At 51.9% G+C, this 23816-nt stretch overlaps 3 protein-coding genes across 6 annotated transcripts; all 3 read right to left on the reverse strand.

Annotated features, from left to right (window-relative positions):
* On the reverse strand, nt 1-7024 carry Apoc2 (apolipoprotein C2). 4 transcript variants are annotated; one of them, XM_041654282.1, is made up of 4 exons: nt 6856-7024; nt 824-898; nt 489-648; nt 1-251 (listed from the first exon to the last, which is right to left on the reverse strand). In XM_041654282.1, exons 1-4 carry the CDS (start codon nt 6929-6931, stop codon nt 164-166), a joined length of 399 nt encoding a protein of 132 aa, XP_041510216.1. In that variant the 5' UTR covers nt 6932-7024; the 3' UTR covers nt 1-163. The 4 variants fall into 4 exon arrangements, with proteins under 4 accessions (XP_041510216.1, XP_041510219.1, XP_041510218.1 ...); XM_041654285.1 differs by lacking the exon at nt 6856-7024 and adding an exon at nt 1702-1848; XM_041654284.1 differs by lacking the exons at nt 1-251; nt 489-648; nt 824-898 and adding exons at nt 3254-3483; nt 3775-3907; nt 4000-4077 and having other exon boundaries at nt 6856-6983.
* A 5321-nt stretch (nt 7025-12345) lies between these two features.
* Apoc1 (apolipoprotein C1) lies at nt 12346-15793 on the reverse strand. Its single transcript, XM_041654367.1, has 4 exons — nt 15722-15793; nt 15538-15613; nt 15009-15156; nt 12346-12497 (listed from the first exon to the last, which is right to left on the reverse strand). The coding sequence occupies exons 2-4, from the start codon at nt 15593-15595 to the stop codon at nt 12437-12439; spliced, it is 267 nt and encodes an 88-aa protein (XP_041510301.1). The 5' UTR covers nt 15596-15613; nt 15722-15793; the 3' UTR covers nt 12346-12436.
* A 3712-nt stretch (nt 15794-19505) lies between these two features.
* Nucleotides 19506-22615, reverse strand: Apoe (apolipoprotein E). The gene is made up of 4 exons (XM_041654943.1): nt 22521-22615; nt 21698-21763; nt 20939-21119; nt 19506-20341 (listed from the first exon to the last, which is right to left on the reverse strand). The coding sequence occupies exons 2-4, from the start codon at nt 21738-21740 to the stop codon at nt 19615-19617; spliced, it is 951 nt and encodes a 316-aa protein (XP_041510877.1). The 5' UTR covers nt 21741-21763; nt 22521-22615; the 3' UTR covers nt 19506-19614.
* Between the last annotated feature and the right edge of the window lie 1201 nt (nt 22616-23816).

Raw genomic sequence — 23816 nt, forward strand, 5'->3', positions numbered from 1 at the left:
GTCAGTGAACTGGGTTTGTTTATTCTTTCACTGAAAGAATTCAGTCTGGAGATGGGAACAGGAAGATGAGGGCTGCTGGAACAGTGGAATGTAGACCCATCCTGGTCAGGTGATGAGGGCAAAGAGCCCGAGAGCTGGTTCTCCCTTCCCCCTCACATGGGGTTTACTCGCCCTTTAGGAGAGTAAGGATCTGATCCGTAAAAATGCTGGCGTAAGTGGTCATGGCCGCCGAGCTTTTGCTGTACATGTCCCTGGAGAGAAAGCACAGGGAGATTGGAGGAAGAGCCTAGAAACTGGAACCCTGGGTCTGAGGGAGACAAAGCAGGGTTTGGACCTCTGCATTTGAGAGAAAATGAGATGGGGCCTATATTCCTCTGTCTGAGAGAGGACGGCTGGGGTCTGGATCCCATGGTGTGAAGGAGGAGGCTGGGCATGGTCCCTGATCTACAAGAGTGAGTCAGGATCTGTCTCTACCACGCAGGACGCACCTGAGTTTCTCATCCACACTGGTCAGGTATGTTTTCTGGTATAGGTCTTGGGCAGCCGCCTTAGCCGTGTCCCAGTAACTGGAGATGGACTCCTGCACCTTGTCCAGCAGAGCTGGACTGCCTGGATCATCTTGCTGCAGCTGCTGGGCCGCTTGGACCTCTGGGAGAAACCCGAGGTGATGGTGAGATGGGAGGCACACAGGGGGCTTTGGTAAGCGGAAGCATTGTGAGGGAGAAGAGGGGTGGCAGAGGAATGTGGAAACCTGCTTGAAGATGACTCCACCCCTTCCTCACCGACCTCTCCCCTCTCCCCACCGCCTTGAAGCCCCACTCACCACATCCCAACACCAGGAGGATGAGGAAGAGAGCCAGGAGGAACCGAGAGCCCATGCCGTCTGTGACCTGGAGCACTGAGGACAGTGTCGTGTTAACAGAGCCACTGGACAGGATGTTGCTAGGGGTGGCCGGGGACCCTCCTCTGTCCCTACTCGTGCCCAACAAGGGCTTTAAACCTGTTCATTCAGATAAGGTGTCTTCTGGAGTTCCACTGTAGACGCTTCTTGGGGGAAGAGGGTGGGCAACACAACTTGTCATTATCTAGTCCTGGCTGACCTGGAGCTCTCTATGTAGACCAGGCTAGCCTCGATCAGATAGGCACCTGCCTTGGCCTCTTAAGTGCTGGGGTTGATGGTGTGTATCACCACATCTGGTTCTTTTTTTTTTTTAAGTGCATATGAAGCCAGGGATAGTGTGGCATATGACTTTAATCCAGCACTTGGGAGGCAGAGGCAGGTGGATCTCTGTGAGCTTGAGGCCAGCCGGGTCTACAAGAGCTAGTTCCAGGACAGGCTTCAAAGCTACAGAGAAACCTTGTCTTGGAAAAAAAGAATCCTTTGAAAAAGAGGTAGAGATGAAACCTGGGAGAAGGGCCAAGCTAAACAGACAGACTACAAATCTAAACTCCACGGTTTTAGTCAGGCACACCAGAGCAGGCTAGGCTGAGGCAGGAGGATCAAAAATTCAAGGTTATCATGGGCTACATAGTGAAAGACCTTGTCCCAAATAAAATAAAATAAAACAAAACAAAATAAAAAATCCTTCCATTCCTTGATTCCAAGACAAACTTCTAACAAGGTGACGCCTGTAATTTCTGGTTTAGGGATCTCTGTCCCTCCCTGATGTTCCTGCCCCCTCCCCTTTGTCCCTCTCTTACCTGAATGTAACGGGCAGGTTGGGACTGTCCTCACTAACTCCAGTGGGTTGGCAGGTTTTATAGGTCTGGAGGGCCCCCTCCCTCCATATCAGGCAGATCCTCTGTCCTAGGCCAAAGTCCTAGCCAACAGAGCCGTGGAGGGGGTGGGGTGGCAAGGCTGGAAGGGCAGTGGCCAGTGACGTCCCCTGCCAGCTTAAACCCCAGGGAAGCCCCGTTTTGAAAGAGCTATCCATAAACTGGGCAGAGCTGAGATCTCAATCTCTCTCAGAAGACTGAGGCAGGAGGATCATGAATTCAGAGTGAGTACAGGAACCACTGGGCGGCTTAGCAAGACTTTATCTGAAGACCAAAAGGCTCAGCTTGCGTTTTATTCACCCAGGGTCTCAGGTACCTCAGGCGACCCCAGAACTCTCTGTGTAGCTGAGGCTGTCCTTGCTGTCCTTGAGCTTCTGGTCTTCCAGGTGCTGGGATTACAGGTTTGTAGCACCTTACCCAGTTTGAAATGAAAACACAAAGCCAACCAGGTAAACATGGTAAGTTCCAGAACAGTCAGGGCTACATGGTGAGATCCAGTCTAAAAATACATAGAAAGATAAGAAGAATTCTGGGACTGGGAGGAGAGAAGGGAGGGAGGGGAAGTTTCAGTGGGAATATAAAATAAATGAAAAGTTTAATTAATAAAAAACAATAACTCTGGGAAGTTGACCCATCATGTAAAGGAGCTTGTGCCAAGGATCTGAGTCAGTTCCCCAAAAGAAGGAAGAGAACAACTCCGAAAGTTGTCTTCTGACCTCTATAGTACACAAGGCACACACACCTAAGCAAGCACACACAGACACTCACACATAAATAAATGTAATTTTTAACTGACCATTGCCCTAACCTTAGCTACCTTGTCATCCCCTAAATGAATGTAATTTTTTGTTGTTTGTTTTTTCAAGACAGGGTTTCTATGTGTAGCCCTGACTATCTTAGACTCACTCTTATAGACCAGGCTGGCCTCGAAATCACAGAGATTCACCTACCTCTGCCTCCCAAGTGCTGGGATTAAAGGTGTGCCACCATGGCCCGACATAAATGTAATTTTTAAAAGAAGGCTCAGTGACAGGGAACTTACCTGTCATGTGTGAGGCGCTGGGTTCAATTGCTAGAACCTCCCCCACTGCCTCCCCCAAAAGAAAGAGACACAACCCCCCAATCCCTGAGAGAGAGGGTTGTATATTGCGGAGGGGTTTTGAATTTGGGGAACCCACTTGGAATAGGGCCTAAGGTCTGCATGGTTGAGGAAAGAAGGGACACTATAAAGATATGGTTCCTCTGAACCATGCCGGCCTTCAAAGCTTTGCCTCCTGGATCTGAGCAGGCGCCTGGAAGTCTCCAGTTCACTTCAAGCCAGAACCATGAGGGGAGGGGGGCTTATCACCTTGTCCCCTTCCCCTAAAGCTTGCCTAGTGTCCTCCCTGCCAGGTGACAGCCTTTCCACTTATTAACTCCTAGATATGACGAGCAGTGACCTCTGGTCTCAAGTGGAGCTACTCAGCTAATGACACAGTTTAAGAACAAACACCTTTATTGTGGGTGCCGGAGGTCATGGGGGGGGGGAGGTGTGTGGCACTTTAACCCTGAGTCCAGTCCCTGCAGAGCAGCTGGGGACACAGGCTGTGGGTCTTGTTCAGGAGCTGGTCTCTGGAGCTTTGCAGCCAGGCCTGAGTGCGAGGACCCAGGTCTTTCAAATGGTCTTCATAGTAGGTCTGCACAAACCCCTGGACAGCCCCAGGGCCCCTGTGTAAAGGGGACATCTTAGTTGACATCCTGGATGCCACAGGGGTTTGGCACATTTTGCTTCTGACCTTCTTCAGACTCAAGACTCCAGACTCTTAGTTTCCCTCAGACCCAGGGTTCCAGGCCCAGCCCTCCTCCCTCAGACCCTCAGACCCAGGGATCCTGCCCTCCTCCCTCAGACCCAGGGGTCCAGGTCCAGCCTCCTCCTCTCTCAGACCCAGGGTCTAGCCTCTGGCTCTCTTTCCTTTAACTCTGGTGTTCCTTCCCAGCCAAGGTGCGGAACTCTCTCACCAGAACCACTGCCATCTGTCCCTAGTCCTGGTCACCAGCGGCTCCACCAGATCCATCACCCTGGCCCTCACCAGGCTCCAGCGGCTGATCTCAGGGGTAGGCGTGGGGAGCAGGCTTTCTGTGGTCACGGATGCTGGGAAGATCAGAGGAGGGTGAGTGGGCCCGGATCCCAGAACCCCATTCCTCTCCCACTGGGTGTTGCTCCTGGGGGCAGGTGTAACTCACCTTTGTACCCAGACACCCATGTCATCCGTCACCATAGGCGACACCTCACTTCCTCAGTCCTACACTCAGTTTCCCATCCTGTAAAAGGGGCACAGTGACTTCCTACTTGAGGGCTACGGTGCCACCTAGGAGCAAGAGTACAGGAAGTGCCCTGTATCTTGTACACCTTGCCAGCCCTGTCCACCAGCCTGGCTGACTGGCCCCTGACGCCATCTTCCCTTCCCCTCTGCTGGTCCCTCCCTTGGCTCTGTCTCCTGAGATTTTCTTGCTCAGTCTGCACATTCACTTCACCTGGTGCCTCTTTCCTCCAACCGCCTGACCCTACTGCCCAAGGATGACCCCTGACCCGGAACATCCCCTGCCTTCCAGTTCTTCCCCGCCCCTCTTGCTCTAGCACCCACACACCTAGCTAGAGACTCATGCGAGGATATTAGCACACAAGTATAGACGCACATGCTTGTATTTTTGTTTTGTTTTAACCTCTTTTTTTCATTTGTTTTTGTGTTTTTTTTTGTTTTGTTTTGTTTTGTTTTGTTTTTTCGAGACAGGGTTTCTCTGTGGCTTTGGAGCCTGTCCTGGAACTAGCTCTGTAGACCAGGCTGGCCTCGAACTCACAGAGATCCGCCTGCCTCTGCCTCCCGAGTGCTGGGATTAAAGGCGTGCACCACCACCGCCCGGCTGTGTTTTCTTTTTGAGACAGGCTTTCTCTGTGTAGCCCTGGCTGTCCTGGAACTCGCTCTGTAGACCAAGCTGGCCTCAAACTCACAGAGATCCGCCTGCCTCTGCTTGAGTGCTGGGATTTAAGATGTGAGCCACCACGCCCAACCTGTTTTAACATTTTTTGAAGACTTATTTTTAATTGTGTGTATATGTTCCTGTCTGTATGAGTATGTACGCAAGTGCACTGCCTATGGAGGTCAAAGGCATCGGATCCCCTGGAGTTGGGGTTCCAGGCAGTTGTGAGCCTGGGAACCGAACTCCACCGAACCCCAGGCCTGTGCAAGAGCAGTACATGTCCTTAACCACCGTCCTTAACAACTAGGTCATCCCTTCTAACTGTAACCTATTATTTATCTATTTATTGTTTGTTTCGAGACTCGAGACAGGTCTCTTGCAGTCCTGGCTGGTCTCATGAGGCTGAGGATAACTGCTGATCCTCTTGACTCCGCCTCTAAAGCCATGGGTTGACAGGTGTGTGCTCCTGTCCTGGTTCGTGCAGGGCTAGGGCTGGACTCCAGGGCTTCCTGTGTGTTAGCTAGGCACTCTACCAACTAAGCCGAAGCCCCAGCTTGTCCTGAAGCCTCCTATGTAACTGATGCTAGCCTTGAGCTCCTAATCCTCCTGCCTCCACCTCCCAAGTGCTGGGTTCCAGGCACGTACCATCACACCCAGACCACACACGTGCTCTAGCACCAAGACACGTATGTCACCTGCTGTCCTAAGCCTCACCTATGACTTCACTACTCCAAGACACAGTCTCCCATTCTGTGAAAGGGGCACTAAGCTAAGCAAATGAAAAATACACAGGAAGGGACCTGGCACCACCAGCACTGTCTGTAGAAGAAGCATATATATTTATGTTTATATTTTTATTTTATGTGCATTGGTGTTTTGCCTGCATGTATGTTTGTGTGAGATCTTGAAGTTATAGACAGTTGTGAGCTCCCATGTGGGTGCTGGGAATTGAACTCATATCCTCTGGAAGAACAGCCAGTGCTCAACTGCTGAGCCATCTCTCCAGCCCCGCAGCATGACATACAGAGTCCTACTGTACAACTGTGGCTCACCAGGAACTCACTGTGTACACCAAGCTGGTCTCAAACTCGTGGAGGTCCACCTGGCTCTGCCTCCTGCGTGCTGGGATTAAAGGTGTGTAGCCCCACCGCCTGACTATTCTGAATTTTTAAAGACTGAGGACCCCAACCATCGATCCTCATGCCTGAGCCTTTGAGGAACTGGGATTACAGAACTGTGCCAACATACTCTGCTCATGAGAATTTTGAATACCTGAGCAAAATAAAAAGCTATGTGTGAACACACAGACAGAAACAGCCACACACTTAGAACTTTTCAAACATGTACCCTGGAGAGAATCACAAACGCACACACGTGTCCACCCAGGAAGCATTGCGTGCCTGTGATTTTAGAGCTTAGGAGGTAGAATCAGGAGGATCAGGAGTTCAAGGCCAGCCTCATCTACATAGCAAGTTCAAGGCCAGCCTGGGCTACCTGAGATCCTTTCTCAAAATAAAACAAAAAGCCCGACAACAACAAAAAATCACGAGACAGAATTAGGCAGCAACAGCAACAGCAAGCATACTGGTGCCCACCAGGGGACATGTGCATTTGTCACCACTGGAGCTGGCACCAAGCAGCCAAGGGTAAGGCTTTGCTGGCAGAGTTCTCACTAGGTCCTGAGTTTGATGTCCAGCGCCACACAACCCAGGTGTCGCAGGGCATGCCTGTAATCTGAGCACTTCAGGATGGAGGCAGGAGCATTAGAAATTCAAGATCATCCTTAGACCCTATGTTCTTTTTTTTTTTTTTGGTTTTTCGAGACAGGGTTTCTCTGTGGTTTTGGAGCCTGTCCTGGAACTAGCTCTTGTAGACCAGGCTGGTCTCGAACTCACAGAGATCCGCCTGCCTCTGCCTCCCGAGTGCTGGGATTAAAGGCGTGCGCCACCACCGCCCGGCAGACCCTATGTTCTATCTCCGTGTGTGGCTGTGTGTGTGTGTGTGTGTGTGTGTGTGTGTGTGTGTGTTATACTTGTCTTACATGGCTACTGACACATTTGATGAAACCAAATGGTACCCCACCCAGAGAATCCCACCTCCAGCACGTCCCCCACTCCTCACCTACAAGGCTGGCCATGAGCAGCACCGAGAGGCAAAGTGAGGACAGGGCCTGCAGCCTGCATCCCAGGAGGGACATTTCTGGGGACTTGATCTCTCTGTCCGGCTATCCCTCTGTGCTCCACTCTACACTGGAAAGAGACCTCCCTCTGTCACCTCTCCACTCCTCTTGGCAGAACTTCAAAGAGATGGGCCTGCTGACACTGGCAGTCAAAGGCCATGTCCGCCCTTGCCTGCCTCCCTCCTTCCTGCCCTCCCAGGGTGCTGTCCTGGCCTGACAGAAGACAGAAGCTCTGACACCGAAGCAGATTCAAATCCTGCCTCCACCAGACTTTTCCTGGACCCTGTTTCTCACTATGGGAATTGAGACTACAATCTATATATGAGAAATTGGTGCATGTGTGGAATTTGTTCTGTTTTATTTTGAGACAGGGTCTCATGTAGCCCAGGCTGCCCTGGAACTCTATCTTCAAGAATGATATAGAATCCTTATTCTCCTCCCTCCCATCTCCCAGATATTGGTGCAACAGGCAGGTGCCACCATGCCTGGCTCTCCTATGTACTTTTTAAATAATTTATTTAACTTTATTTATTTATTTATTTATTTATTTATTTATTTGAGACAGAGTTCCTCTGTGTAACAGCCCTGACTGTCCTGGAACTAACTTTGTAGACCAGGCTGTCCTTAAACTCACAGAGATCCACCTGCCGCTGCCTCCCGAGTGCTGGGATTAAAGGAGTGCACCACTACTGCCTGGCAACATTTTTAGTGTATTTTTAACTATGTGTTTATGTGTCTGCCTGTGTCGAGGTATGTACGCATAAGCGTGTGAGTGCAGGTGCCCACAGAGGTGTCAGATTTCCCTATAACTGGATGTGAGCTGCCTGATGTGGGTGCTGGGAACTGAATTCAGGTCCTCTGGAGATAGGTTTAACCACTAAGCCATCCCGGTGGCCCTTTAGTTGTTTTTAGTTATGTTTATTTGCAAGTGTGTGTTGTGTGTGTATATGTGCATATTGTGTGTCTGTGTGTTGTATGTGTGTACATGTTGTGTGGCTGTGGGTGTGTCCACACCACCAAATACATATGGAGGTCAGAGGACAGCTTCAGGTTTCAGGAGCTGGTTCTGTCCTCCCACCAGGTAGATCCCAGGGATCAAATTTGGGAGTTAGGCTTGGACGCAGGTACCTTTACCTGCCATCTTTCTCCTCTTCCTCCTCTTCTCCCTTCCTCACTCTCTGCATGAGGCAGGGTCTTGTTATGACCCTTTTGCCTCAGCTTCTTGAGTTCTATGATTTCAAGGGTAAACCACGTCAGCTAGTGAAAAAAAATTAATTTAACTATGTTCCATGCATGATTTAGGAATGTCACCAAGAGATATTTAAACATTACCTATTCATCTGAAGTTGAAATGTAATCGTGTACCCTGTGGCTTCCTGCTTGTTTTTTTACTGTTCATTGAGACAGGCTCTCAGGACAACCTTGACTTTCCTTACATTTCTATCCTCCTGCCTCTTCCTTTCCTGTGCTGGGATGACATGTGACACATGCCCAGCACACTCTGCTTCCACACAGCGAATCTCCAGATGAATTCTCTGCTGCAGCCATCACTGTACGGAGCAACCCTGCCCCAGATGCCTGCCTGCAGATGCTGACTGCTCGTCACATGTCGGCTTCTCGTGGACAGTTAAAAAAAAAAAAATCACGCAGAGCTGCTGTTTGCCATGATGCAAACATTTCAGGAACAGACTTCGGGGGTAGTTGCACAACAGTGTAAACGTACTCAACACTGCTGACCTAAACACCTGAAAGTGGCTGAAATGGTAAATTTTATGGTCTGTGGTTTGTGGTTTTATTTTTTCCACAGCAGATGAAAGAAAACGGAAGTGCAAACCAACCACAGATCCCCATGTCTGGCTATGAAAAGGACCTCTTGCTGGACATGGTTATGGTGATGCACGCCCGGCATCCAAGACTGGAGAAGCTGAGGCAGGAGGACTGTTGGGTTGATTTAGAGTGACATAGGAAGACCCTGCTGCCCACCAGAGCAGGAGGGGTGTGCTGTTTATAGCCAAACCCCAGCTCTTTTCAGCACTGAGACCTGGTGCAGGTTGCTTAACCTCTGTGGACTGATTGCTTCACAGTGACAAGTGATTGGTTAATTATCTGGCTTGTAGGCTGGCCTGAGACAGGCCAGAGCGTCAGGAGGTGGGTGACCACAGTGTAACTAAATCAGTTGCTATGTTATTTATTCATTTTTGAAAAAGAAAACAGATTTGATAGCCAGGCACAGTGGCACAGGCATTTAATCCCAGAACTCAGAAAGCAGAGACAGGAGGATAGTTGTAAGTCCCCATATCACACCTTGATTTGTTTGTTTTGTTTGTTGTTTTTCGAGACAGGGTTTCTCTGTGTAGCTCTGGATGTCCTTGAACTTGCTCTGTAGACCAAGCTGATCAGGAACTCACAGAGATCCTCCTGCCTCTGCCTTCCGAGTGCTGGGACTAAGGGTGTGTGCTATCACCACCCAGTAATTTTTATTTTAATTTTTTAAAAGACAGGGTCTCAGTATGTAGCTCTGGCTGTCCTGAAATTCACTTATGTGGACCAGGCTGGCTTTGTACTCAGAAATTCACCTGCCTCTACCTCCACAGTACTGGAATCAAAGGTGTGTACCACCAGCACCAGGCCAGACTTTGACTTTTTTGAATAAGGGTTCTCCCGATGTAGCCCTAGGTGCCTGGAACTGTGATCACCCTGTATCTGTCTTTCAAGTGCTTGGGTAATAGGCCTGCACCACCACAGGGATAGAATGTAGGGTCAAGCGTATGCTAAACAAGAACTCTACCGACGGAGCCTGAGTGTGATCATCTTTACTTGGCACATGCTTCCTTACACATACTGTGCTACAGGCCCAGAGTGAGTGATTTTGGTGCTTCCCAGAGGTTTAGAGATCCCCCCTCCCCCCAGAGTTAAGAATTGAACCCAGGGCTTTGTGCCTAGGCAGGGGATCTACCACTGAGCTACACCCCAGCCTCTCACTGGGGATTCTAGGCAGGGGCTCTACCACTGAGCTACACCGCAGCCTCTCACTGGGGATTCTAGGCAGGGGCTCTACCACTGAGCCACACCCCAGCCTCTCACTGGGGATTCTAGGCAGGGGCTCTTCCACCGAATCATGCTCCTATCCAGCATTCTTTTCTCACATATGTGGAAACTGAGACTGTAGTTGTTAGTGGGGACTGAATCTAGTTGTCCTTCACCATTTTACCATGCTGGGACAACACTTGACCCTCTCTCCACGCAAACCCTACAGCCCATGAGGGATTCTAAGGCAGTGAGGCTGGGGTTGGGGAAGGTCTCTGTCCTCTGCCCTTAATCCAAAGTCAGCACACAGGGTGGCTTTGGGCTGTTTGCTGTTTGGTGCCTGCAATGTTTGCTCATCCTGGGGACAGGAACAGACTGAAGGTCGTCCAGGATGGACATCAGGGGCAACTAACAAACAAGGAGAAAGAAAAGGAATCAGTGAAGGGAATGGGACAGTTGGTGGCATGACGGTGCAAATCTGAGGACTGAGAGCATCCCTGATACCCAAGCTGTCCTTCAAGTCGCCAAGCACGCCAGCAAACAGAAACTCTCCTCTTAGCTCTCTTTTTGGCTTTTGAGATAGAGTCACATTGTAGCCAGGCTGGTCTCAAGCTCATGCTGATCCTCTTGCAAAACCTCCCAGGTCCCTACTCTCCTGTCCCTTGGTCGCTGATCTCACCATGATCGATAATCCCTGCTTTTACCGTTGAATCCTCAACCCTCATTCTTTTTACTCTTCTTTTGGAGATTCTAACCTCTTCAGCTGCATGCTTGGGGCTGTGGCAGGAAAGTTTGGAGTAAAAGGGTTTTCAGGGGCCTAGGAAATGTGGCTCAGCTAGTAGCATGCTTGCCTAGCACACAAGTCCTGATTTTCATCTCTAGCATTGCAGAAAACTAGGCATGGTGGCACAAGCCTGCAATCCCAGGACTTGGGAGGCAGTGGAAGGTGAATCTCTGTGAGGTCCAGGACAGCCTGGTCTATGTAGGAAGTATATAGCAAGACCCAGTCTCAAAAAGAAGGAGGAAAGAGATGAGGAAAGAGGAAATCCCCCAGTGAGGTGGCTTAAGGTGTGGCTCAGTGGTAGAGCCCCTGTCTAGAATCCCCCAGTGAGGGGCTGGGGTGTGGCTCAGTGGTAGAGCCCCTGCCTAGAATCCCCCAGTGAGGGGCTGGGGTGTGGCTCAGTGGTAGAGCCCCTGCCTAGAGTCCCCCAGTGAGGGGCTGGGGTGTGGCTCAGTGGTAGAGCTCCTGCCTAGAATCCCCCAGTGAGGGGCTGGGGTGTGGCTCAGTGGTAGAGCCCCTGCCTAGAATCCCCCAGTGAGGGGCTGGAGTGTGGCTCAGTGGTAGAGCCCCTGCCTAGCATGTGTCAGGCTCTGGGTTTTGTGGGAATGCAATGTGTTAAAACAGGCCTAGCACAGACCTACAATACAACACTCTCAAGAGGCTCAGGAGGCTAAGGCAGGACACTGTTTAGTGAGGCCTGCCTGGTCTACAAAGCCTTCTTGAGTCATGTCTTGTAAATCCTTTTCAAAAAAACAAAGCAAACAAAAGCAAAACAAAAAGCCCAAAGCCAAAAACTGATGTGTTTAAATTAAGCAATCATTGCTTTGAACAATTATTATTCATCGTTGGCCCCGTGATCAGCTCTAGGTGGACAATGCCTAGGATGTATTGGCAACAACAGTCTTGGCCATGTTACTGGGGGCTCATGGTAACAGTTCCCAGCTAGTGTTGACAGAGATGCAATGCAGAACAGGCCTGGAGTGGGGGAGGGCTTCCTGGAGGAGGGGATACGAGTACTAAGACCTGGTAGCTGAGTACTGCATCTGTCTTTCTGGCTCTCTTCTGTGCCCTCCCCAGCCCCTGCTACTGTTTTCCATTTCTTTTCATTATCCACTTAGAATTCAATGAGCACCTACTCTGTGCAGAAGTAAAAGCGACCCAGCCTTACCTGGGTCATACCAAAGCAGAAGAGCGTAAGCCCATGATCATGCCAGGCTATGCATTCAGTCCAGGCTCCCTGCTTTCTGGCAGCATGACCTTACCTCTCTGAGTCTCCATGCTCATAGGACATGAATATGGTTCTCAAAGAAGGTTCTTTGGGGGAATCACAAAGTTAAAACAATGGAGACAGAGCCAGGGCTGGAGAGATGGCTCAGCGGTGAAGAGCACTGGCTGCTCTTCTAGAGGACCTGGGTTCACTTCCCAACACCTACATGGCAGCTCACAACCTTCTCCAGTTTGAGGAGTGGTCACACCCTCTTTTGGCTTCCGTGAACGCCGCACATATGTGGTACACATGCACACATGCAGGTAAAATACCCATACACGTAAAAATAAACGCACGAAGCAAACATTCTCAGTATCATCCCTCAGCTCCGCCCCACGCAAAGCACTTCAGGGCGCATTTGTTCACTGTAGTCTTTTTATTGGTATAGGATGAGGGACCCGCCACATCACGTGGGCGTCCTTGCTGCACTAGATGGCCCACCAGGTGCTCAGGCAAATGTGGTTTTGATCTTCTCCTTCATTTTGCCGAATGTCTCTGAAATCCAGGTCCTTTAGAGAGAGATGAGGACAGGGTCACTGTTTACTGTGCCCTCCAAGGGGCCAGAGCCCTGCTTCCTACTCCTTTAGTGTCCCTGTCCTTAATCCCCACCCACACTGTCTGTGGTCAGTTTCTCTGTCTGCGTGTTTTCAGAAAGGGTCTCAGGTAGCCCAGGCTAGCCTCCACCTTGATAGGTAGCTAACGATGACCTTGAACTACTGACCCTCCTGTCTCTACCTCCCAGATGCTGGGATGTACTTTTATGTCTGGTTTTCTGTGGTGCTGGGGGCCAAACCCTAGGCTTCCTGCACGCAAGGCAAGCACTCTACCAACTGAACCACATTCCCCACTCAGATGGAGAATAGCTCAGCCGGGCGGTGGTGGTGCACGCCTTTAATCCCAGCACTTGGGAGGCAGAGGCAGGAGGATCTCTGTGAGTTCGAGGCCAGCCTGGTCTACAAGAGCAAGTTTCAGGACAGCCTCCAAAGCTACAGAGAAACCCTGTCTTAAAAAAACCGAAGGGGAGGGCTGGAGAGATGGCTCAGTGGTTAAGAGCAATGCCTGCTCTTCCAAAGGTCCTGAGTTCAATTCCCGGCAACCATATGGTGGCTCACAACCATCTGTAATTAGGTCTGGTGCCCTCTTCTGGCCTGCAGACATACACACAGACAGAATATTGTATACATAATAAATAAATAAAATGTAAAAAAAAAAAACCCGAAGGGGATAAAAAAAGACAGGAAGAAATCAAAAGTCAAAGGACTTCCTCTTTCAAAGCCCGCCAGTGTGAGAGTCGGCGAGCAGGTGTGTAAAGAGGACAAAGGACACCTTCAGGTTTCCTCAGACAGCATCTCCCTGATCTAGGCTGGGCAGCTAGCCCCAGGGATCTGCCTGCCTCTCCAGCAGGGAGGTTAAGAGCATTCACCATCTTACTTCACTTACACTTTATTTTGTTTCTTGGTTTTGATTTTGGTTTTTGAAGACAGGGTTTCTCTCTGTAGCCCTGGTTGTCCTGGATCTCGCTCTGTAGAGCAGGCTGGCCTCAAACTCACAGAGATCCCCCTGTCTCTGCCTCCTAATATGCTTCCCAAGTGCTGGGATTAAAGGGGTGTGCCACCACTACCTGGTCATTTATACAGTTTTTTAAAGCTTTACTTTTCTACATGAGTTTGTGTGCTTGGGCGTCTGTAGAGGCCAGGAGCCGGCATTGTAGCCCCTGGAGCTGGAAATGGCATTGTAGCCCCTGGAGCTGGAATTACAGGCTGTTGTGAGCCACCTGACGTAGGTGCTGGGGACAGCAAGTGCTCTTAGTTGCTGAACCTCAAGACTTTTAAAATGCGGAGCCTGGGTATCAACTTCAGGCATTTTATACGCTGAATGGCCTTCCCTCAGTCTCCCTCCATCTTCTTATCTTTAGTTAGCTTTTTTTTTTTCCAAATCTTGTTTATTTGTCGGGATTAAAAGCATGTGCCACCGCACCCCATGAGGCATGCCATCTCTTGCTTCGCGCCTACTCTGGCCCGTGCTTGCCTAAGCTGTCACCACCCGTTTTCTTGCCTTCCTCCTTGGCCTAAGTTATTCCCCTTGTCTGAAAGGCCGGTCTCTCTTGTCTGTAAATCTTCCTGCCCCAGGGCCTTTGCACTTTTGCTACACAGGAAACTTTCTTGCCAAGTTTAGGCCTGCCTGGCTGGATATTGGTAATCAAACTCAGACCTCACTTTAAATGAATGGTTTGTCTACTTGCCAAAACGAGCAGAAATTGGCTAAACCAACCTGTTTACAGCATACCAGACGCCTCGCAGGTCGCTTTCATTTCCCTTTCAAAATCGCCTCCTCTTTTTTTTTTTTCTTTTGTTTCTGTTTTGAGGCCTTCCCTCAGCCTCCCAAGTTGCTAGGTTGTTTTTTTCTGTCCCCCTCCTCCCCAGACAGGGTTCCTTTGTGTAGCCTTGGCTGTGCTAAAACTGGCTCTGTAGACCAGGCTGGCCTCGAACTCACAGAGATCTGACTGCTTCTGCCTCCTGAGGGCTGGGATTAAAGGTGTGTGCCACCAGCACCCAGTTAGTGGCTGGGGTCTTAGCCCAGCATCCCCTAATCTCCCTTCTTTAGTTATCTTTTGGGCTAGTGTGAACTGGAAAGCCTCTGACCTGTACAGCTCCAGCTATGACCTCCATCCCAACTCTCCTCTCTTTCTATTCCTGTCCCCGAGACTCCTGGCCATATTCTGTCTCAAGAACATATAGGTATCTCAGGATCTAAGGGAGCTCAGGGTCTAAGGTGAAGCTCTGTTAGCCCCCAAGCTTGGGTCCTTCACTACCACCCAGAAACCCCTCTACCAGGTGGCTAGGAGTTCCATGGCCTGCTCCCCAGACTCCGAGCACCTTGAGACCTAGCTCTGTGACCTCAGGGACAGTGTCAATCACTTTTCTGGTGCTCAGTTTCCCCACTGTGGCAGTGACAGATTGTCCACTAGGACTTTTTACACAGACACCCTCAGAACCCGCCCTGCCGTGAAAGGGCCTAACCGGGTCTTGGTCAGAAATTCCTTCTGTTTGATGTGTTCAATGGCTGCCCGGGCCTTGTCTTCCAAAGTGTTCCCAAACTCCTTCAGCTTATCTGGTAAGTTCTCAAATGTGCTGGACAAGTCAGGGGTCGCCTGGGCAGGGGCTGGGCCTGCAATGAGAGGGTTGTAAGCAAACCCGTTAGCATGGGGGAGGGTATCGGAGTGACCCACCAGGCTCAGGACGATGCTCATTAGTGTGTTACTTCACTGTCCACCGCCACCATCTACGCTCCACCTCTTTTAGGAAGATCAGCCAATCCCAACGGGGAGATGTCCCACGCCATCTGTAGCTAGGGCTCTTCTGGACAGACTAGCCTCCTGCAGTACCACTTTGACAGAAAAATAAGCTGTCTGGCAGGTGGGGTGGCAGACCATCCAAGGGCTGTAGCGGAACGGGGACAAAGAAAGGCACCTCAGAGCTCTCGCGAGGGTCCTCTAAGTCTCGTCCCTGGGCCCACAACCAGCTCCACACTTCCATGCCCATTTCTTACCTTCCAAAGCCATGGCCAGGACCACAATCAGGACAGGAAGTGAGATGAAGAGCCTCATGGTGGCTGAAGGGGCACCCTGGAGGCAGACAGGGGGGCATCACTAACACCTTCCCACCCTCACCATGATCCCACCACCCCCATCCCTTAGCTGTAGGAAATGGGGAGCACTTTCCCACGCACCAACCTGGATCTAAGTCAGATCTGTTAGGTGGAGCGCGGGGGTGGGAGGATCTTGCACAGGGGTTTAACAGGTTGGGGCAGGGGGCGGAGCAGGCTCATTGCCCTCCCCCTGGGCCTCCCTCTTGCCTTTGTGCCCACCTACTTTTTTTTTTTTTTTTGACATAGTCTCTTTGTCTGGCCTGGGACTTGTGATCCTCCTGCCTCTGCCTCTCTAGCGAGTGTTGAGATTACAGGCATGCACGACCATAACCCACCCACCTCTTTCTGCCATACAGTTGGCTACTGGGAGTCAGGCCCCTCCCAAGCCCATCATTTAGGCCTAAGACTTGTCACTGGTCACTGGTTAGCATCCTCACTCCCACTCAGGAAATACATTGGTCTCACCCGCTCTCTGAGGCTGTCCCACCTTAGAAACAATTCCCCCCACCTGCCCGTACTCCCAGATCCCACCCCCAGCTCTCACTGCATCCTCCGGTCAGCTCTGCTCTGCCTTTTCCTTGACCACAAGCCTCAGCGCAGACTCTGTCAGGATGCTGGGAGCTAGCCCCCACCTCCCTTCACCTCCAACGCCTTTGCATCTGGGCACCCCAGACCTCCTCTGATGCCCTCTAAGATCTTGTCACGCCCTAATCTGCCTTCCTTATAAGTTGCCTCTTCAGTGAGTCAAAACTGCTGAGCCTCTCAGCTTGCAAAGCTGCACATTGCCCCCCACCAACTGACACAAACCACCCCCTCCCCGCCTGTAAGACACTATTAGCTCTCATTGGGCCTCTCAGGCCCCTCCAGGCCCCAGACCAGCCTCCCTGCCCCCTTCCTCCACCACATCCTTTCCCTGAGGCTGGAGTCCAAGGCCTTTCCCTCCCTCAGAGATGTCATTGACCGCTAGTGACCCCCTGGCAGCTGGTGGCTATGGGCCCCACACTCTAGGTTGGCTGGCCCATTGCCTCTGCAACCCACGTGTCAGTTCCAGGGAGGGGGCTCAACAGAGGATGGTTATGAAAGGGGAGGAACAGACTCGACCCTGGCTGGGTTGCAACATCTCTGGGGCCAGCTCACAGCTTCTTGTCCATGTGGGCGCCAGGCCTGACCCTCTTGCTTCCTGAACTGAACACTGCTCAATGCTCAAGCACCCATCTGAATAATGTAACAGATTCCCCCTGCTCCACTCCGGAGCTTCCAGTTTCATCCTCTCCCTGGCAACAGGGCCTCCTGTGCCACAGGTGGGTCATGGAAGCACAGCTAAGGTCATTAAACTACTAGCCATTCAACTCTGGTTTTTTTCTTTTTTTTTCTTTCTTTCTTTTTTTTTTTTTTGTGAGAGAGTTTTGCTGTGTAACCCTGCTGTCCTGAAACTCACTGTGTAGACCACACTGGCCTCGAACTCAGAGATCCACCTGCCTCTGCCTCCCAAGTTGCATGTACCACCTCTGCTCGGCTTCAATGCTGATTCTCACACTTGAAGATGACACTCTGATTTTACTAAGGTCAACCAGCACTCCATGGCTCCCCTTACAAACCTTCTTCTGTAATGTCTTTCTATGATCCCTGCCTCACCTCTGGTACGACCAGGTCTCTGCCTTTGCTTACAGCTCTCTGCTCCTGGTGGTACATTCCTGTAAACCCCTCACTTGGGGTGCAGAAGCAGGAAGATATGGAGTTCAAGGACAGCCTTGGTTATAGAGTGAGTTTAGGCCAGCCTGGGCTACAGAAGGAGATCTTGATTCAAAAACAACAACAACGAAAAGGGCTGAGGAGGACACGGCTCAGCTGGTTGAACACTTGCCTGGCATGGAAGGAAAGCCTGGATGCCATTCGTAGCACTACATACATCTGGGGTGATAATGCACATCTATCCAGCACCAAGGACTCAGAGGCAGGAAGACCAGGGGTTCAAGGTCATCCTTGGCTACATGGAGATAGCTCTGGGTGGGTGCATTGAGGCCTTGTTTCAAATGAACAAAAACAAAATCTCTCTTTAGAACTCAAAATCGAGCTCTAAGCTTGATCTGGTGGCACAAACCTGTAATTCCAGCCTTTCCAGCATTTGGGGCTTAGGCAAGCAGATTCAGCATTCAAAGCCAACCTGGCTCAAATAACACCAAAACAATTCAGGTCTTTAGTGGGACCCATGCCTGATATGGTCTCCCCTCATCTAGATATTGGAGGCTCTGGGAGTGTGTTCCTAGCCCCTAGGCATGAAGTGTGGCTGTCCTGAGCCCTGCCACTCAGCCCACTGACCCTTCTTCTCCTTGGGTCCCATGAATCATCTGTGGGAGTGGTGCCTGCCTCCAGATAATGCTCAATTTGGTGCCAGGAAGAGCTCCAGGCTCAGGGTGTGCCAGAGGCAGTGGGGGACTGAAACCATGGTCTGACCCAAGAGACAAACAGCTCAAGCCCTGGCCTGCCCCTGTTGGTGGGAGCCTTGCTATGCTCCTGAGAACTGAGGGGGTGGGAGGGAAAGGCAGCCAGGGGCTCCCCAGCTTCCACCCTGACCCCTCAAAGTGCCAGCTCCCAATCAGAACAGACAGAGAAAACGTCTTTGTATCCCCATAGGCTTTCTGGGAAAGACAAATAGCAGAAGTGGGGGAGAAAGGGTGGGCTTGGGGCTGCCCAAAGCCTGACCCAGAGGAAGCAAAGACCTAGCTATCTTCAGAGTGCAGGAGAAAGGCAGAGACTCCAAGAGCTACACTGTTAGAAGGGAATGGATCAACCAAAGACCCAGAGCAAAAGAAACTGCAGGAGGCAAGACAACAGAGGCTCAGGAAAACAGGAAGCAGAAAAGGAAGCCCTAAGAGTGAACAGAGAGGAGACAAAGCCAGGAGGAGGAATCAGATAAGACTAAGGTGGAGGAGGGATGGAGGAGGGCTGAGGCCGGCAGATGAGTAAACACAGCCCAGCAGATGTTTAAATTGGGAAAAGTAGCTCAGCAGAGATAGGGTGGTGCACACCTGTTTTCTTAGTTCCCGCAGAGGCTGAGGACAAAGATTCAAATATTCAAGGCCTGCCTGGGCTGGAGGTCAAGGAATCTCAGTTGAAATCCTATCCCAAAATAAAAAGAAGGGCAGTAATACAGACAAGTATTAGAGATCCTGCCTAGAATTTCCCAATAAGGGGCTGGGGGTGTGGCCCAGTGGTAGAGCCCCTGCCTAGAATCCCCCAGTGAGGGGCTGGGGTGTGGCTCAGTGGTAGAGCCCCTGCCTAGAATCCCCCAGTGAGGGGCTGGGGATGTGGCTCAGTGGTAGAGCCCCTGCCTAGAACCCCTCCCCTGCGCCCTGTGAGGGGTTATGGGTGTGGCTCAGTGGTAGAGCCCCTGCCTAGACTCCCCCATTGAGGGGCTGGAGTGTGGCCCAGTGGTAGAGCCCCTGCCTATAATTCCCCAGTGAGGGGTTGGGGGTGTGTGTGGTTCAATGGTAGAGCCCCTGCCTAGAATCCCCCAGTGAGGGGCTGGAGTGTGGCCCAGTGGTAGAGCCTCTGCCTATAATTCCCCAGTGAGGGGCTGGGGTGTGGCTCAGTGGCAGAGCCCCTGCCTAGAATCCCCCCACTGAGGAGCTATGGGTGTGGCCCAATGGTAGAGTATCAGCTCTTAAAGTTGCTAGGTTCAAGGCTTAATCTTTTGCCGCAGAACCAGAAGAAGCCAAACTATAGGTGAAACAAAAGAACATAGCCTCCCCTACCCTACAGGGCAGTGACAGTGTCAGGGAATGTGTGGCTAATGTGAGGGAGAGAAGATAAATTGAGACTGGAGCTGTAAGCTGTGTAGAATCATTCACTCGCAGAGACCCAGCAGGTGCTTGGAGAATCTTTATTAAGCAAGGGCCACCAGGGGGCCAAAGCAGTACTGGGGACAGGGCCACCTGCTGGCCGTGGGTGTTGCCGCAGTGGGTAGGAGAGGGATACTCATTGACTCTCCTGGGGCACTGAGGAGGGTGGTACGGGGTTGGTTGCCACGGAGGCCTGTATCTTCTCCATGAGGTTTGCCCACTGGCGCTGCATGTCTTCCACCAGCGGCTCGAACCAGCCCTTGAGGCGGGCCTGGAAGATCTCGGCTTGCAGGCGCATCTGCTGGGCCTGCTCCTCCACCTTAGCACGCACCTCCTCCATCTGCTCACGCACCTCTTCCAGGCGGTCACGCGCCTGGTTGCCCACCTCCTCCAGCCGCCCTCGGATGCGGGCACCCAAAGCCTGGGCGCGTTCGCGCAGGGGCTGGGCGGCTCCAGCGCCTAGATTGGCTGTGCGCTGGCGACCCTGCTCCACCAATGGCCCCAGGCGCTCACGGATGGCGCCCACGCCACGCTCCGCGCCCTCGCGTGCCCCGGCCTTGTACACCGCCAGGCGCTTCTGCAGATCCTCCGCATCCCGCATCAAGCGCTTGCGCAACTTGCGCAGGTGCGTGGTGAGGCGGGCCCGCAGCTCCTCTGTGCTCTGGCCCAGCATGGTCTGCACCTCATTGCGGTACAGCCCCAGTCGGTTGCGTAGATCCTCCATGTCTGCACCGAGCCGAGACTGTGCTGCCTGCACCTCTTTGGCCAGCCTGGCTCGTGTCTCCTCTGCCATTGGGCCCATCTGTTCCTCCAGCTCCTTTTTGTAAGCCTTCAGTTCCGTCATGGTGTCCTCCATCAGTACTCTGCAGGCCCAGAGGAAACACACAAGAAAGATGAGGACCAAGATAGAAGGGCCCCAAAGACAGGGGTGAGGTGGGCAAGAAACTAAGAAGGGTGTGCTGAGCCTTTGAAGCCAGCTTGATTGGGACTCTTGTTTTAAGCCAAAAAACCGCTGGGTGGCGCACATCTTTAATCCTAGCACTCAGGACGCAGAGGCAGGTGGATCTCTGTGAGTTTGAGTTCTTTCGAGTGTTCGAGTGAGTTCCGGGACAGCCAGAGCTGTTACACAGAGAAACCCTGTCTCGAAAAGAACCAAAAAAAAAAAAAAAAAAAAAAAAAGCTAAATAAGGCAGGAATATAGAGAGTTCAAGGCTAGCCTGGGTTACACACAAGAAACAAGAAGCTCTTGCTGGACCTGGTCAGACAGTGTCTGCACCCAGCGCAGATAATCCCAGAAGCGGCCCAGGGCCTGCTCCCAGGGTTGGTTGGTCTGCCATCCCAGCTGATTGGTCACCTCCGGCTCCAGCTCCGGCTCTCCCTCGGCCAGAGAGTCAGACACCCCGGGGCCTGGAGGATGTTCAGTGGGTGCAGAGGGTAAAGGTATAGGGCTGGGCACTCACGTCAGTTCCTGCGTGACCTGTGAAGTCTGCAGCTCTTGCTGGACCTGGTCAGACAGTGTCTGCACCCAGCGCAGATAATCCCAGAAGCGGCCCAGGGCCTGCTCCCAGGGTTGGTTGGTCTGCCATCCCAGCTGATCGGTCACCTCCGGCTCCAACTCCGGCTCTCCCTCGGCCAGGCATCCTGTGCAGAGTAAGTTCAGGGCTGGATCAGGACCTACAGTGCCCTTGGGTTTCTTTGAGGCAACAGTGGGTCCGAAGGGGGTGGAGTCTGTTCCATTACTACAAGCATGCATTGTCCTGGTGTCCCAGAAGTACAGAGCAGAGACCAGGCAGGTGTGGAATTAGAAAATATATACCTCCCTTTTAAAAGCAAATATATATATATATTACATATTTTAACTTTTTATTTGTGTGTGTGTGTGTGCGCGCACACACACACGCATGTCCCTTGGAGGTCAGAAAACAGCTAGAGGGAATTGGCTCTCTCCTTCCACCATATTGGTCCTGGAGATGACAGGTCTTCAGGCTTGGTGGCAGCACCTTTATTCCCTGAGCTATATGGCAAATCAATCCTCTTATTTTACAGATAGGGGAAATCAAGGAAATCACACAGCTGTGCTCCGGGATATTGAATCTCAGAGAGGCCTCAGAACTGCCCCAGTCCCAGCCCGCCAGCGCCAGCGTTAGAGACCTAGGGCTAGAAAGGAGTCAAGAGAGGAGCAGAGGAAGAGGCACCAGAGTGAACCCTTGTTTCCATACCTGCCAGCAATGTGACCACCAGCACGGCCCACAGAGCCTTCATCTTCCCGATTGTGAGTGGCCAGTCTGGGGGAGAGAGAAATTGTCTTTGAAAAGCTAGGGGGGTACTCCGCCTACCCAGAAAGCCCCACCCTACCTCCCTTCTCAGATCTGAGAGCTCAGCCAATCACAAACATTTCCCAAAGAGAGCTCCCGCAGTTCCCAAAGGTCTAAGTACTCCCCCTCCGGTGTTAGCTATCGGCATCCCTGGGGTAGATCCGCTGCCAAAAATTCCAGCTCCCTTTCCTACGGTTCAAATTCCACCTCACCGGGACACAGCGGGCAGTCCAATTTACATCCCTCGTTCTGCCTTCCCGGCTAAGCTCTGCTTTCCGTTTTGATGCTAATTTACCGCGCATTTAATCATCCTCTAGCCCCGCGAGGTGGTGCCCTCACATAACCCCAGAACTCGGGACACTGAGGCATGGGGATCGTCAGTTTGAGGCCATCCCCGGTTACTTGGGGACTGCGATGGAAACCAGGAGGTGTTTATATAAACGCAGTCTAAGGCACATTCCCAGCTCTTTCGCGGAAGGATGGTCCCACCTTCTGGTTGTGCTGGATGCCTCGCAACATACTCCAGGAGGTGGCCCCTCCAGCTCCTCCATCTGTCCTGACTAGCAAAGGCTAGTCACCTCATGTCCTTAGTTTGTCCCCAAGGGCTTCTATCGTGCTTTCTGCTTTTCCAATTCTTGCCCGTTTCCTAGACGCCTGGAGATCCCAAGGTCCCCAGCCTACATAGTTCCAAGGCCCCTGAGTGAGTCCCCAGCCCAGCGTGTCTTACCAGCTCCTTCAGAAACAAGTCCTTAGCCTCTGGGGGTTGAGCAGGGCGCTGGATCCCAGACTCGTCCAATTATAGGGCTCCCCCTGCCCCGCCCCCTCCTCAGGGCTAGGGCGGGCTGGGCCAGCCCCCTGTCACGAGGCGGGTTGCTCTACCCCCCCCTTCACAGCAGGGCAGAGGAAAGAGGTGGAGTTTGGAGGCCTTGTGACTCCCCCCCCCCCCCATCCCCACAAGTGAGTTTACACTTCACCGAATAAATCAGGCATCTTTCTCTATAGCGGGATGCTGGCGCCCAGAATACTCCTTCCCGACTTTTCTTATAGGGTCTGGTGCACTTTAAAGGAAGAGGGTTGGAGGCTTAAGTGGAAAGTGGGGAGAGCTGCGGGGGTCCAGGCCTGTGTCTGTTATGAGGCTAGACTTCTGGGGTAAACTTTAGCCCCCCATCCCTTTTGTTCATTCTTCGGGTGCATAAAGGTAAACTCTCCGTATTCCGGGGCTGCAAAAACTCCAATTCCACTGGGTTTGAAGCAATACACCGAGGCAAGCCCTGGAAGCCCAGATGCCAAGACCTTAGTCCTTCCAGTTTCCGTATGTGTGACTTGGGAGAAGGAACTACCCTCCCAGAGTACAGGACCCTCAGGCTGGCCTCAAAATCACAAGCCGGGATTGTGTGTGTGAGCCACTGGCTTTTCTGAGCAGCTTCTTTGCCCTGAGATCAGAGCAGTTATTTTTGCTGGCGGGCACCTATAGTCCTGGCCATTTGGGAAGCCAAGGCAGGAGGAGCTCAGGGAGTCAGGGTAAGCTCCATGCTAACAACAAAGTGAGAAAGTAGCGGCACCAGGGTTGTCTCAGGTAGGGCCAAGGTTGCTAGAGGCCTGCCAGGTGCACCAAAGTTTCCTATTTCCAGCTGTTGCCCAGAGAGGGTGGCAGGAGAAGCCACACAGTAAGGTTTGGCACTAGACCGGGCAGGCACATGATTCTACAGGATGGCAAGAGGCGAACACCTTATTCCAAGAAGGGTACAGGGTGCCTGGCCAGGCCCAGGCCTGTTAGCTTTGGCTTTATTGAACACTGGCATGGCAAGAAGTGGGTGTGGTGAGATTTCCGTGGGTTATTAAGGGTCAGCTCCATTGGCCAGCTAACATCCCCAGAACATGCAGAAAGGGTTTCGGTGTTGTTGTCTACAGGGACACGAGCCAGTTTGAGTCTTGCTTGGCATTACAAAATCCAACACTTCCAACAGGGAGCCATGAGGAGCGCATGACTCCAGCCACAGAAGCAGGACCCAGTTTGAAGTCA

This window comes from Microtus oregoni, unplaced genomic scaffold (genome assembly GCF_018167655.1).
Source record: "Microtus oregoni isolate MIOR12 unplaced genomic scaffold, Mior012 000006F_ref0000085, whole genome shotgun sequence".
NCBI lineage: Eukaryota > Metazoa > Chordata > Mammalia > Rodentia > Cricetidae > Microtus > Microtus oregoni.

Coding starts and splice junctions, on each gene's coding strand:
- Apoe (XM_041654943.1), bottom strand. CDS start 21,740: ATGAAGGCTCTGTGGGCCGTGCTGGTGGTCACATTGCTGGCAG. Junction 21,120..21,697: donor GGTGGTCACATTGCTGGCAG/GTATGGAAACAA, acceptor TACTCTGCACAG/GATGCCTGGCCGAGGGAGAG. Junction 20,342..20,938: donor CAGGTCACGCAGGAACTGAC/GTGAGTGCCCAG, acceptor CTGGGCCTGCAG/AGTACTGATGGAGGACACCA.
- Apoc2 (XM_041654282.1), bottom strand. CDS start 6,931: ATGTCCCTCCTGGGATGCAGGCTGCAGGCCCTGTCCTCACTTTGCCTC. Junction 649..823: donor CCTCCTGGTGTTGGGATGTG/GTGAGTGGGGCT, acceptor GGTTTCTCCCAG/AGGTCCAAGCGGCCCAGCAG. Junction 252..488: donor AGTGTGGATGAGAAACTCAG/GTGCGTCCTGCG, acceptor CTTTCTCTCCAG/GGACATGTACAGCAAAAGCT.
- Apoc1 (XM_041654367.1), bottom strand. CDS start 15,595: ATGAGGCTCTTCATCTCACTTCCTGTCCTGATTGTGGTCCTGGCCATG. Junction 15,157..15,537: donor CCTGGCCATGGCTTTGGAAG/GTAAGAAATGGG, acceptor CTCTCATTGCAG/GCCCAGCCCCTGCCCAGGCG. Junction 12,498..15,008: donor GAATTTCTGACCAAGACCCG/GTTAGGCCCTTT, acceptor CTCTCTCTAAAG/GACCTGGATTTCAGAGACAT.